Raw genomic sequence first — 13,698 nt, forward strand, 5'->3', positions numbered from 1 at the left:
TGATCTTTATATTCCCAGTACAGGTTTCACCTGCTGTCCAAAATTAGAGTCCCTACAAAAACTTCTGTAAGCCACAATGGCATAAATCAACGAAGCAGTGACCATTAATTAATATGGAAAAATTCTGAACACTCCCACACCCAAAATATAATCTCTCTCAGGCTTTTCTGATACCCTAGGACACTTCTTGCTGACGGATGCACAAATAAATTGAGATAGAGCACAGTTGCTCACAGGTGCCATTTAAAGCTGGCGTGGCTGGGGCAGCCCCGGTGGCGCAGTGGTTTGGCGCCGCCTGCAGCCTGGGGTGTGATCCTGGAGACCCGGATCGAGTCCCACATCGGGCTTCCTACATGGAGCCTGCTTCTCCCTCTGTCTGTGTCTCTGCCCCTCTCTCTGTGTCTATGAATAAATAAATAAAATCTTAAAAAAAAAAAAAGCTGGGGTGGCTTAGTGCTAAAATGCTGAGTGTCATCCTGGGGGTCTCGGGGGCTCGATGGGACCACCCTCACTGCTCTAGAATGCCAAAACAAACACTGAATACTATTTTTGCTTTTCACCTTTTTTTCCCCCCACAAAAATGAAAATCCTCCAAATTTCTTTCAGTTCGTGAAAACAGGCACTCATGTAGGTCTTTCATAAAAGCAAACTGTCAAAAAGTGAGGGATACCTGTACTGAGCACAGTGGCTACTATATAATACATATTTAAGACAGAGAGAGTGAACGAGTGAGCGAGGGAGGGAGTGCAGGGTAGCTAGCTCAAGTTCTCCCCGGGTGCCAGCTGATCAACCAACAGCAAGCCAGCTACGGTGTGCTTACTCTCAGCTAGGTTTCTGAAAAGCCTGCTCTGTTCCAGGTTTTTCCAGGTATTCTATTTGTTCTTCTGTTCCCCGCCCCCTGCTCTGCCCCTGGGCAGAACAAAGCAGGTGACTGTGGTTTGGGGCAATAGAGGCTTTCACTTTTCAGGCTGAAGTAGGGAAGGGAATGTGGGCCGAATGAAAATGCCATTGGTTGTCTTGTACCAGGAACAGTACCTAGTACGTGCTGGATGAGGGCAGCCCGGGTGGCTCAGCGGTTTAGCACCGCCTTCAACCCAGGGCCTGATCCTGGAGACCCAGGATCTAGTTCCATGTCAGGCTCCCTGCATGGAGCCTGCTTCTCCCTCTGCCTGTGTCTCTGCCTCTCTCTCTTTCTGTGTCTCTCATGAATAAATAAATAAAATCTTTAAAAAAAGAAAGAAAATATTTTTAAAAATATTTGCTGGATGAATGGACGGAAGGCAAAGAAACAGAAGCCAAGTGATCATAAGCTGGGGAGCAAAGCCTCAAGTGGCGCTGTGCTCCGAGAATCCACTTTTCCCAGGAAGTTAGGTTTGGCCCCTCTGCGTCTGAGCCCTGGCATGCGATGTATCACCTTCAGACCTTCCATCCCTGTAAACCCTTCAAGGGAGATGATGACGCCGTGAGTGTGGCAGAGAGGTCATCAGCAACGTAAGCCAAGCGGGCAAAGAGAGAAAGAAAGCTGGCCGACAAGGGGTGGGAGCACGTGCAGGGAGGACTGCGCAGCAGAAAGAATTGCTCAAGAAGTGAAAAAAGAAGATAAGACAAGAATCCGTCTCACCCAGAATGTGACACATCTGAGGGGTGTTTATCTCCTTTAGACCGTCTCCTATGCCTTAGACCCCCCGGCCGCCGAGTGTGGGCAGGTGCTGCCCTGGTTTCGTTTTCATTTTGCCCTCCTGTTCCCACAGCCGACCACACTGGTGGCTCCCCCGTGCCCTGGTGGCTGTGGCTTTTTGACATTTGACCCTGCATCTGGAATGCTGTCCTCTCTCTCCTCCGTGCAGAAGACCCTTTGGCCTTTCAGGTCTGAGTGAAGCATGACTTCTCCCAGAAAGCCTTCCTGAACTCTGACACAAGCTTAGGGCCGCTCTAAACCTCTTGATCATGTATCTTACTTCTTTTCTTTTTTAAAAAGATTTTATTTACTTATTTGACAGAGAGAGAGTGTGTGCACAAGTAGGGGGAGCGGCAAGTAGAGAGAGGGAGGGTGAAGCAGGCTCCCTGCTGAGCAGGAAGCCTGATCCTGGGTTCGATCCCAGGACCCTGGGACATGATCTGAGCTGAAGGCAGATGCTTAACTGACTGAGCCACCGAGGCGCCTGGTTTTTTAGTTTCTGTTTAGTCATTTATTTCTGCTCTAATATTTATTATTTCCTTCCTTCTACTGGTTTTGGGTTTTGTTTGTTATTCTCTTTTCTAGCTCCTTTAGATGCAAGGTTAGCTTGAGATTTCTCTTGCTTCTTGAGGTAGGCTTGTATTGCTATAAACTTCCCTCTTTGAACAGCTTTTGTTGTAATCCCAAAGATTTTGGACCACTATGTTTTCATTTTCATTTGTCTCCATGTATTTTTTGTTTCCTTCTTTCTTTCTTTATTTTTTTTAAAGATTTATTTGAGAGAGAGAGAGAGTGGTAGGGAGGGGTAGAGGGAGAGGGAGAGAGAGAATCTCAAGCAGAGCCCATGCTGAGTAGAGAGCCCGACATGGGACTCAATCCTAGGACCATGAGATCATGACCTGAGCCAAAATCAAGAGTCAGCCATTTAACTAACTGAGCCACCCAGGCACCCCTCCTCTTTGATTTAACCTCCATGTATTTGTGTCCTTTCCAGATTTTTTCTTGTAATTGATTTCTAGTTTCACAGCATTGTAGTCAGAAAAGATACATGGTATGACTTCAGTCTTTTTGAATTGTTGGGACTTGTTTTGTGGTCTAGTACGTGATCTCTTCTGGATAATGTTTCATGTGCACTCGAAAAGGATTATATTCTGCTGTTATAGGATGGAATGTTCTGAATGCATCTGTTAGATCCGTCTGGTCCAAAGTGTCATTCAAAACCACCGTGTCTTGGTTGATTTTCTGTTTGGATGACCTGTTCACTGATGTAAATGGGGTGTTAAAATCCCCTACTGTTATTACTGTTGATTATTTCTGTTGATTTCTTCCTTTATGTTTGTTATCAACTGCTTTGAGAATTTGGGTGCTTCCATGTTGGGTACATAGATATTTATGATTGTTATATCTTCTTATTGGATTGTCCCTTTAATGATTATGTATTGTCCTTATTTGTCTCTTGGTACCATCTTTGTTTTAAAGTATATTTTGTTCAATATAAGTATTGCTACCTTGGCTTTCTTTTCACATTTTTTTGCACATTTTTTCACATTATTTTTTGATAAAATAAATATTTCTCCATCCTCTCACTTTCAATCTGCATGTGTCTCTAGGTCTGAATTGAGTCTCCCTGTAGGCAGCAGCTCTAGGTTTTCAATCCATTCCATCAGCCTGTGTCTTTTGATTGAAGCATTTACTCCATTTACATTCAAAGTAATTATTGCTACACATGTACTTATTGCTATTTTATTTTATGGTTGTTTTTGTAGTTCTTTTCTATTCCTTTCTTCTCTCGCTCTTTTCTCTCAAGGTTTGCTGGTTTCTTTTAGTGATATACTTGGATTTCTTTCTCTTTATTTTTTGCATATCAATTACTGGTTCTGGATTTGTGGTTACTGTTAGGTTTGTGTATAACATCTTCTATATATAGCGGTCTTTATTAAGTTGATGATTGCTTCACTTTGAACCCACTCTTTACTCCTCTCCCACCATTCCACATTTTAAAAAATTTATTTATGATAGTCACACAGAGAGAGAGAGAGAGAGAGGCAGAGACATAGGCAGAGGGAGAAGCAGGCTCCATGCACCGGGAGCCCGATGTGGGACTTGATCCCGGGTCTCCAGGATCGCACCCTGGGCCAAAGGCAGGCGCCAAACTGCTGCACCACCCAGGGATCCCCCATTCCATATTTTAAGTATATGATGACACACTTTACATCTTTTTATTTTATGAATCCCTTGACTGATTTCTTTATAGATATACTTAATTTTACTGCTTTTGTGCTTCCTGTTTTTCTTACTCCTACTTATGGTCTTTCCTTTCCACTCAAAAAGTTCCTTCAACATTTCTTGTAGGGCAGGCTTAGTGGTTATGAAGTTCTTTAACTTGTCTGGGAAACTCTTTATCTCTCCTTCTATTCTGAATGACAGCTTTGCTGGATAGAGGTTTTTTTTCTCTTTCACTGCTTTAAATATATCATGCCCCTTCTTTCTGGCCTGTAAAGTTTCTGCTGAAAAATCACCTGATAGCCTTATGGGGTTTCCCTTATATGTAACTGTTTTCTTTTGCTGCTTTAAAATCTCTTTATCACTACTTTTTACTTTTTAAGTTACTGTGTGTCCTGGTGTGGACTTCCTTAGGCTGATTTTGTTGGGGACTCTCTGCCTCCTGGCTCTGGATTTCTGTTTTCTTCCCCAGATTCAGAAAGTTTTCCACTTCCTTTTCTCTCTCTTTCCTTCTGGGATCCCTACAATGAGAATGTTATTTTGCTTGATGGTGTCATTGAGTTCCCTAAGTCTATTTTCACTTCTTCTATTATTTTTCTCTCTGCTGTTTATCTTGATTGCTTTCTATCCTCCAAGTCACTGATCCGTTCTGCTTTCTTTAGTGTACTATTTATTTCACCTAGTATATTTTTATTTTTATTATTTTTTAAAAAGATTTTATTTATTTATTCATGAGAGGCACACACACACAAAGAGGGGGAGAGAGAGAGAGAGAGAGAGAGAGAGAGAGAGGCAGAGACACAGGCAGAGGGAGAAGCAGGGAGCCCGACACAGGGAGCCCGACGTGGGACTAGATCCCGGGTCTCCAGGATCAGGTCCTGGACTGAAGGCGGCGCTAAACTGCTGAGCCATCCAGGCTGCCCCTAGTATATTTTTAATTTCAGTTATTGAGTTCTTTATCTCTGATTATTTCTTTTTTATGTTTCCTATCTCTTTGGTAAGAGTCTCATTGAGGTCCTTTACTCTTTTCTCAAGTTCAATGAATATCTTTATGACCATTACTTTTTTCAATTTAATATTATTATTATTATTATTATTATTATTATTATTATTAGAGAAGGAGAGAGAGGAAGGAGCTGGAGGGGCAGAGGGAGAAGGAGAGGGAGAGAGAGAATCTCAAGCAGTTTCTACACCCAGTGATACAGGACTGATACAGGACTCCATCTCACAACCCAGAGATCAAGACTTGAGCCAAAATCAAGAGTCAGACAGTTAACCGACCAAGCCACCCAAGTGCCCCTTACCATTACTTTAAATTCTTTAGCAGGCATATTACTTATCTCTTTCATTTAGCTCTCTTGCTGTGATTTTGTCCTACTGTTTCATTTGGGATGTATTTGTCTTCTCATTTTGTCTAGCTCTTTGTGTCTGTTTCTATGTGTTAGGAAAGTCAGCTATTTCTTCTGCTCTTGAAAGTAGTGGCCTTACGAAGAAGAGGTCCTGTAGTGCCCTGCAGTGCAGTGTCCCTGTTCACCAGAACCTGGCACATCAGAGCTGTCTCTTATATGTGTGGCATGCACCCTACTGTTGTGGCTGAACTTCTTTTGCCTTCAGTCCAGTCATCTGCAATGGTTCTCTTTACTTGTTGTGGGCAGTGTTTGGTTCCTGTGGTGTAAGTGGGCTGCTCTTGGACTGCCTTGGGCTTGAGTTGAGTCAGAATGGCATTTGCCAAAAATACAGTAGTACTGAACTACAGGATGCTTGCTCTGTGTTGTCCTCTGAGAAGCTTTTTATTGGTGGGGCTTACAGTCAAACTAGATGTCTGCTCCTGGCCCACTGCTGGGGCCACAGTCTCAGACTGGTGTCTGAGTTAGTTATTTCCCCCTCTCCCCAGGGCAGGAGTCACTGCTGGGGCTGCTTTGAACCCTGCTGGACTTGTGGCACCACTCTGGAAGGACTCTGGCCAAAGGTGTATTGGAGAGGGCATGTTCACAGGAGAACAAGGGGGTGGGCCGTGCTGTTAGCAAGTTAGGTGGAGAGTGTTGGTGCTGTGCTGGTTCCCCCAGCTGTTCCTGTGTCTAGGCTGCAGGGCAGGGAAGGGAAATGGTACCTGCCAGCTCTTTTGTTCCTAAAGTCTCCCAAAGATCCCTGCCCTTCCAGCACAGGCTCTGAGATTAGTAAACATTTTGAAACTGCTGCTTCTCTACACTGTATCTCAGTGGGGCTGTTTGTTGTGCTGTCTCTTTAAGGGTAGGAGTCAGTTTCCTAACATCTACCCAGGTCTCCCAGAGCCAAGCCCAGTGATTTTTAAAGCTCCACTGTTAAGCTCCACTGATTTTAAGAACTCCTGAAATTAGGCCTCTCTGGTTTTCAAAGCCAAATGTTATGAGCATTCATCTTCCCTGTGCAGGTTCCTCATGCCTGGTATGCCTGGTGTAAGGGGTCTGGTCCTCCCCTCTCTCTACACCAAGCGTCCCTTCCTTCCTCCCTTGGATGGTCCCAAAGGTTCATTTAGCTCCTGAGTGAATCTCCATCCTGTCCTACCATCTTCAATGTGGACTCTTCCACATTTAGCTGTGGAGAGTCTGTTCTGCCAGTCTTTGGGTTGTTTATGGGGTTTTTCATGATGTGTGTGTTATCTAATTGTATCCATGGGACAAAGTGAGCTTAGGGTCTTTGTACTCCACCATTTTTCCTGCAAGTCCTTAGATAAAAATTTTTTTAATGTCAACAATCATAAAAGGGATACTAAGAATCACAAAATATTTAGTATTTTAGCTCTGGAGTCGTATCTATTACTTTGTAATTAATTTGCTTTCACTTTTTTCTTAATGAGAAAATGAGATTTTCTTTTCTTTTTTTTAAGATTTTATTTATTTACTCATGAGAGACACAGAGAGAGGCAGAGAGAGAGAGAAGCAGGTTCCATGCAGGGAGCCCAACATGGGACTCGATCCTAGGTCTCCAGGATCACACCCTGGGCCAAAGGTGGCGCTAAACCGCTGAGCCACCCAGGTGTCCCGTGATTTTCTTCATCAGTGAAAGTATTCCAGTACTACTCTTCTAGCACTAAGTTATCTCAGCCAAAAAAAAAAAATTGAACCTTCAGATCCCCTGTATAGACCCATCTACTTGAGTAAATTATGGTGATTCCTGATGGGGACTTTAAAGTAGTGAAAAAAGCTTGTATCCTTACTTTCTTAAAAAGCCCTCAGGCTCATGGTTAGGGTCAGGCCCCTGCCAAGCCCTGGACCTGTGACTTTTCTCACCTGCAATATTGGACCTTTACCACCAGGTGTCACCCTCTCATCAACATCGGAAAGCTGCCTCCTTTCAGAACCTCCATTCTCTGCTGAGTGGAAAGGGGGACCGGTCCAGCCTCTACATGGTGGGGGAGCCGGGGGAGCACAGTGCAGCTGGCAGGTGAGAGTGGGCAAGTGGTATGCGGGGGTAAACTCAGAGTGTGGATGGTGGGGCTGTAAGCTTCACTCCATCCTGCCTCAGCTGCCACTGGAATCTGGTGGCCCACACTTCAGTGTCTTGTCCTGGGCACCTGAGCTCTGAGAAGATTGGTGGAATGGGCAGAGTTGGAAGGTTTGATGCCTCCATCCCTCTACTGTCTAATGACATCCTAAAATCACAATGTTCAGAGAGCTTCCTTAGCCAGCCAAAGCCAAAGGTCTGATTAGAGATCCAGAGACAGGGCCCCCAAAGAGACACTTGGCCTGTGACCCTGCCTAGAGAACTCCCACCCTCTGATGAGACCCTCCTGGAAATTTTATATAACATTATATCTTTTGTTAGATTTTTCAGAGAGGTCTCTGCACCCACAAAGATTTAGAATTGTGTTTACAGGCAGGGGGGTAGTGGGGGCTTCTGGTTCTGCAGCAGGCTTTGCGGAGCCTCAGACAGCTGTGACATCCCTCCAGTCTTCCTCTTAGCACATTGTTTTTGCTGGTTGAGGCCAGGCAAGAGGCATCCGTCATCCTTAAGGCAGGGAGTAGTCGGGCCCACGTGCCCAGCCCTCTGCACTCATTCCGTCTCCTGTCCCCTGGCAGACCAGCCAAGGCCTCATCCGGGCGTGCCCTCAGTGTGGAGGACGTGAGCGCCCCCAGCCAGGTGCGCACGGTGGGCCGCGTGGTGGAGGTGTTCCCAGATGGCACAACCCAGCTGCAGCTACAGCGCTCCCCGGAGGGCACTTTTGGCTTCTGTGTGGCCTCCGGGAACGGGCGCCGCGACTCAGGTATGCCGCCTCCCCTTTCCGGGCTGCATATCCCTGGGACCTTAGCAAACCGCTTTTGGCTCTGGTCATTTCCAGTCTGTGGCTGAGAAGTGGAGCTCCAGACTCAGACGGCCTCTTAGCGAAAGGACTAGAATTCTCCCTTCGGGGGCTCTTTTGGAAGAGGCAGGTGTGGGGCTGCTGGGGTGGGTAGGATGGCAAGCCTCGCTCTAGGGCCCCTCTGCCACTGGGGACATCCTAGAATTGGAATCTCGAAGGCCACCTTCTTTGTGGCGCGCCCAGGGGAGATCGTGCTTGGTGGTTCTCGAGGATCCCTTTGATGTGGCTGGTGTGTTTCACGGCTCCCTTCCTCCAGCTGCTGAGTGTATCTGGGCATGTGGAATGTGCCTGCCTGTCGGTGCGTCCAGGTCCCTCCCTCAGCGCTGGCTCCAGACGGTGACGTTCCCAGGGATCCCGCGCTGGCTGCGCCCTGCCGAGGAGGGTTTAGTCCTGTGCTCTCATCTCCCAGGTCAAAGTCATCTAACCTGGAAAAAAATCTGCCTGCTGCCGGACTGGCAGGCCGCAGCGAGTCCTTACATCTGTTCCACCACTCGTTTCCACAAGTGTGTGTTGAGCACCTACTAGGTGTTTTATTTTTACTTATTTTTTAAAAAGGTTTTATTTGTTTATTCATGAGAGACACACGGAGAGAGAAGCAGGCTCCATGCAGGGGGCCCGACGTGGGACTCGATCCCGGGTGTCCAGGATCACGCCCTGGGCTGAAGGCGGCGCTAAACCGCTGCGCCACCAGGGCTGCCCCCTACTAGGCGTTTTAGATCCTGGGTATATTGGGTTCCCTGTAAACGGAACAGAAAAAAAATCCTGTCCTCAGGAGTCCCCATTTCAGTGAGGGAGATAGACTGTGTCTACGAAAAGGTATGCATTTGTCTATGTTGTCCGTTATCTGGGCCAGACAGCAGAATGGACCAAGGCACAAATCCAGACAGCGGGGCGGGCCGGCGGGGCGGGTGCCGGTGGGCGGCTTTTCGGAGCAGAGCGGCCGGTTGGTGTCTGGAGAAAGAGCAGTCCCGGCCGAGGGAAGGGCCCGCGCGAGGCCGGAGGGTGGCAACGAGCGTGGCTGTCGGGGTGGCAGTGCGGATCTGCACGGAGCAGCGAGGGGGGACAGGCGCCGAGCTCGGAGGCTTTGGCTCTCCCCCGGGGAGCCGGGAGCCCCAGGGCTGCGAAGCAGGGACTGGCGTGCTCCGGTTTGCCCTCGTAACCGTGTCGCTGACCGACTACCGGGCTGCGGACAGGTGCTGGTGGGCTGAGGGTGGACCGGGAGACCCATTTTAAAGCTATTTCAGTGGAATGACTTGGCGGTGGCGGCTCGGGCCGGGGAGGCAGCGGAGATGTGAGAAGTGGTTGCCTTCAGCTTGACTCGAGGGCGGTTTGACTCAGTTTGCTGATGGATTTGACGTGAGGGTGAGGGGAAGAGGACGAGGGTCTCCCCGCTGTGGACCTCAGGAGGTACCTGTCTGTCTCACGGGAGACGGCATGTGTGGATCTAGCCTGACGGTCAGAAAGCACTGGCGGGCTGTCAGCTCCTGCACCTTTACCTTTAGCTTCCCCTTCCCTCAGGTGGGGGCGGCAGAGACTTAGATGCCGCGGCCCTTGGACTCCAGAGCCTCTGCTGGTGTGACCCGAGCAGGTCACTTACCCTCTCTGAGCCTCAGTTCCCTCATCTGTGAGCTATACATAGCCACCTGCCTGCACGAGTCATAAGAGCATTCGGTGAGGTGCAAAGAGAATTTGTATCTGGGGAGCAGGACCCGGCAGGGACCGCACCGCGATCTGCACCGTCTGTCCACGTGAGGTCACACACCCCGGGCCTTGTGCTGCGCCCTTCATCCTCCCCGCAGTCCCGCCAGGCCCCCTGGCAGACGGTCCCGGAGCTGACGTCTCTAATGACCAAGGGCTCCTTGGGCTCTGGCCCGGCCCGCAGCCCAGGGCACCCCTCACCTGAGGTACGAGCTCTTCCCTGTCCTGCCCAGGTGGCGCCCTGCTCCTGCTGCTGCACTTGGCCGTTGGGTATCACGCGGCCACCCCCAGGTACGCGGAGCATGACTGGCGCTGGTGCCTCCTGGCCGCAGACCGTCCTCCGACAGCCAAGGGCCGCCTCTGCTGGGCCTCAGAGGGGCCGTGAGCTGGGGCTGGGCCGCACTCCTCGCTAAAGCGTCAGGACGCTGGTGTTCCCTGGCTGGCGGTCACATCTGATTCTAGACAAGCATGAGAACAGGCTTCGCCTTCTGCTTGTGACTACCACACAGAGCATACGTGCTTAACAGAGGCCATTTCCAGCAGAATAAATACCTACAACAGCCGTCTCTCCGTCATACTTTTGTCATGACTCTCCCTTGTGCAGCCTACCCCGGGTCTCCCCAGAACGGCTGGCACGACGTCACTGTCTGGTCCAGCTCTGGCTACATGCGTTTGGGGTTTCCCGTCGCTCCCCACATGCACGTCCTGCTGTACAGCAGCCCTTTCTGTAGGCACGTCCCCTGCCCTCCTTACCTGCCCTCTCTCCACGCGTCTGACACGTGGATGGGCCGGCAACTGGGAGGGCACCTGGACTGGGGGGGCCGACACCGGGCAGGGGCTGGGCCCAAGGCCCACTGGGCCAGGAGGGAGCAGCCTGGCGGCAAACACTCGGCTTGGCCAACAGGCAGGCCCCGAGAGAGAGAGAGAGAGAGAGAGAGAGAGAGAGAGAGAGAGAGTTCTACAAGTCACACCCAGGAGGGGGAATGTGTCAGGGGGTTGGTTTTGCTGGACTCAGAGCTACCAACCTTCAGGTGCCTGGAAGGAGATTTTAGTGCTTTCAAACCCACATTTCAGAGGTTTGCTCTGGAAGGTTTGCCGGGAGCTGGGCTGAACGAAGGTCCTGCGGGGCTGGGGGAGCAGAGGGAGGACTTCCCACTAGTCCAAGTGTGTTAAATACCTTCAGGCCAGTGACTGAGGCACCAGAGGAGAGGCCCTCTCAGGCCTGCTCTTTTCTTTTCTTTTTCTCTTCTCTTCTCTTCTTCTCTTCTCTTTCTTTCTTTCTCTTCTTTCCTTCTTTCTTTCTTTTCTTTCTTTCCTTTCTTCTGTCTTTCTTTTTCTTTCTTCTCCTTCCTTCCTTCTTCCTTTTACGTTCTAGAAATATTTTTACCATTAATCATACACTAGTCAACATTTGTTGAACATTTCATATGTACTGCCTCATGCTAGTCACAGGAAATGATCTTTTCAGCTCAAAGACCAGACTAAGTGGTCTGCATTTTTCCTGCCCCAATTATCACCCCTTGTGTTCTATGGACATCTCAGGCCCTTTCTGAGGAAGCTGATTCTAGGAAGCAGAAGGAGAGAGCAGTGTGCGGCCAGCCCGGCCGGGGCTGGGGAGCCTGGGGAGCCATGAGAGCATTGAAGGTGGCACTGAGCGGGCCCATGCAATTCTTGGTGTCACTGCACACAGTCCACACCCTGGGCTTGAGCTTTCGGATCACCTGTGTTGGCTCAGCCTGGGGGGCAGCGTGGAGCCCAGCTTTCCCTGAAAGAGCCTTCACTCTCTTAGCTGAAGGGGGGTCTGGTTCTCAGAGAAAGTTGAGGTGAGAGGGGCACCTCCATAAGAGTCTTCTGTACTGTGAAGCCAGGAGAGTCCCGAGGAACGCAGGCTAGCCAGCCCCAAGGCCCCACAGAGCCTGCTGCACTGATGTGGGTTCCCCAAATCAGGCGCAGGGAGAGGGGGAGAAGTAGGCTCTCCCCAGGTCACTCTGCACCCGAGAGACCCAAGGGGATGGTCATGCTGGCCAGACAGTGCGGGGGAGATGTGTGGGAATAAGGGACAAGTGAGCCGCCATGGCCTTTAAATAGGGTGTAGAATTTATGCATCATGGGCTTTTGCCCAGATGCCTCCAAATCCCAGTGAGGAACCACATCTGAGGAAGATGGAGGCCAGGGCAAACCAAGCTTCGATTTGACCTCAGCCACGTTCATTACTTGAACTTACTTCCCACCACTCGAGCTACTTGAAGGCAGCAGCTGGACCACATCTGTGAATCCCACCTAGCACCGTGGCAGGCGTGTAGTAGGTCTTTTTCTTCATTTCAAACATCTGTTTCCTTCCTATTCCACAGCCAAAGCTCATCTCAGAAAAAGATGGCCTCATTCACACTGGGGTGTACACGAATGATAACAGCTTAAAGCATTATTTGCATAAAGCATTATTTTAGTAAAGCACCATTTGTGCCTCTTTTTAAAAGAGGAGACAGAGAAATGAAATTATCCCATGAGGGCGGGCACGCTGTATCTGTGTCGAAAGCCGGTTGTGGTTGTGAGGTAGAATAATGAGGGTGTGTGTGTGTGTGTGTGCACCTGTGCACATGGGAGCAGTGCCCGTATGAGCACCTGCTCCCGACCCCCTGCACCGCGCCCACCCGGTCAGCATTCCACAGGGCCGCACTCTGGATTTCATGTGTTCACTCGTTCCGTTTTCCTTTGCAGGGTTCTACGTGCAGGAGATGGCTGATGCGAGCGCGGCCAAGCTGTACTCGGGGCTGCTGGGGGTCGGGGACGAGATCCTCGAGGTCAATGGGGCCAAGGTCGCAGGACTGGGCTTGGCTCACGTTAGGGAGCTCCTGGCCCACGCAGAGAGTTTGTCAATCCGTGTGCTGAGGCAGAGGCCTGTCCCTCGGTGACACACAGGTGCTTGTGCCCTCACTGCCACCCTCTCAGAAGCCCTGAACTGCCCCAGGAGGGCCGACTGGAAACGCACTGCACAAAGCTGCATCTTGGACCCAGAGAGGTCACAGTGGCGCGTAACCCCTTAGGCTGCGGCAGGGCCTCGGTGAGGGCAGGAGCCTGTCGCTGTGTTTTGTTCAAGGATGTTAATTTATGCCGAACTGAGGAAAGAAAACAGGGATCTCCTTCTGTGCCAGAAGCGGTGTCAACATCTTTTTGTACCTTTGTGGGCAGGGGGAGGAGAGAGTTTCAGGGGTACCTGGGTTAGCCCCTGCTTGACTCCTCACCCCACTCTCTATCAGAGCCTCCACACTCCAGAACCAAAGAAGGTGCTTGGCCATATTGGCCTTGAGCCTGCCTTTAAATCTAATTTCTTCCATGTCCCATTCGACACCTTTGCTCTCCTTCTGGAAACTGGCATATGTGCCCTGGTGGGAGATCATCTGGGAGACGTCATCTGGTAGCCAGGATATTAAGACTCCGGGAAATTTTTGTGATATATAAGGTTGAAGGGAGAAAACACTGAAACCAAGACCAATTTCAGGGAAGTGCAGCTGGGACCAGTGGGACTGCCCAGGGGAGGCTGGCGCTGGCGGTGAGGGCCCGTCTTCCTTCTCCCGTGCAGTGTGCGCACAGGCTGCAGCGGGTGCCAGGCTGTCCCCAGCCACAAGCTCTCCGCCCAGAGTCCCTGGTGGCAGCTGCGGAGGGTGGCCAACAGGGAGAGCAATGACAGGGTACAGGCAGGGGGATGGGCTGTCCCACCTGGGTGGTTCCCTGCGCTAGGGGTTGGGACTCTCTGGGAATG

General features: G+C 50.1%; 1 protein-coding gene across 1 annotated transcript in view; it reads left to right on the forward strand.

Annotated features, from left to right (window-relative positions):
* Positions 1 to 12,650, forward strand: part of KIAA1614 (uncharacterized protein KIAA1614 homolog) — a 40,798-nt gene extending 28,148 nt beyond the window's left edge. Inside the window, exons 8-10 of the mRNA XM_038541744.1 lie at positions 7,197 to 7,324; positions 7,960 to 8,144; positions 8,497 to 12,650. Coding sequence (XP_038397672.1) covers positions 7,197 to 7,324; positions 7,960 to 8,144; positions 8,497 to 8,765 — 582 coding nt within the window. The 3' untranslated portion in view covers positions 8,766 to 12,650. The remainder of the gene's footprint in view (positions 1 to 7,196; positions 7,325 to 7,959; positions 8,145 to 8,496) is intronic.
* Positions 12,651 to 13,698: the final 1,048 nt, after the last annotated feature.

The sequence above is a fragment of the Canis lupus genome, chromosome 7 (genome assembly GCF_011100685.1).
Source record: "Canis lupus familiaris isolate Mischka breed German Shepherd chromosome 7, alternate assembly UU_Cfam_GSD_1.0, whole genome shotgun sequence".
Taxonomy (NCBI): Eukaryota; Metazoa; Chordata; class Mammalia; order Carnivora; family Canidae; genus Canis; species Canis lupus.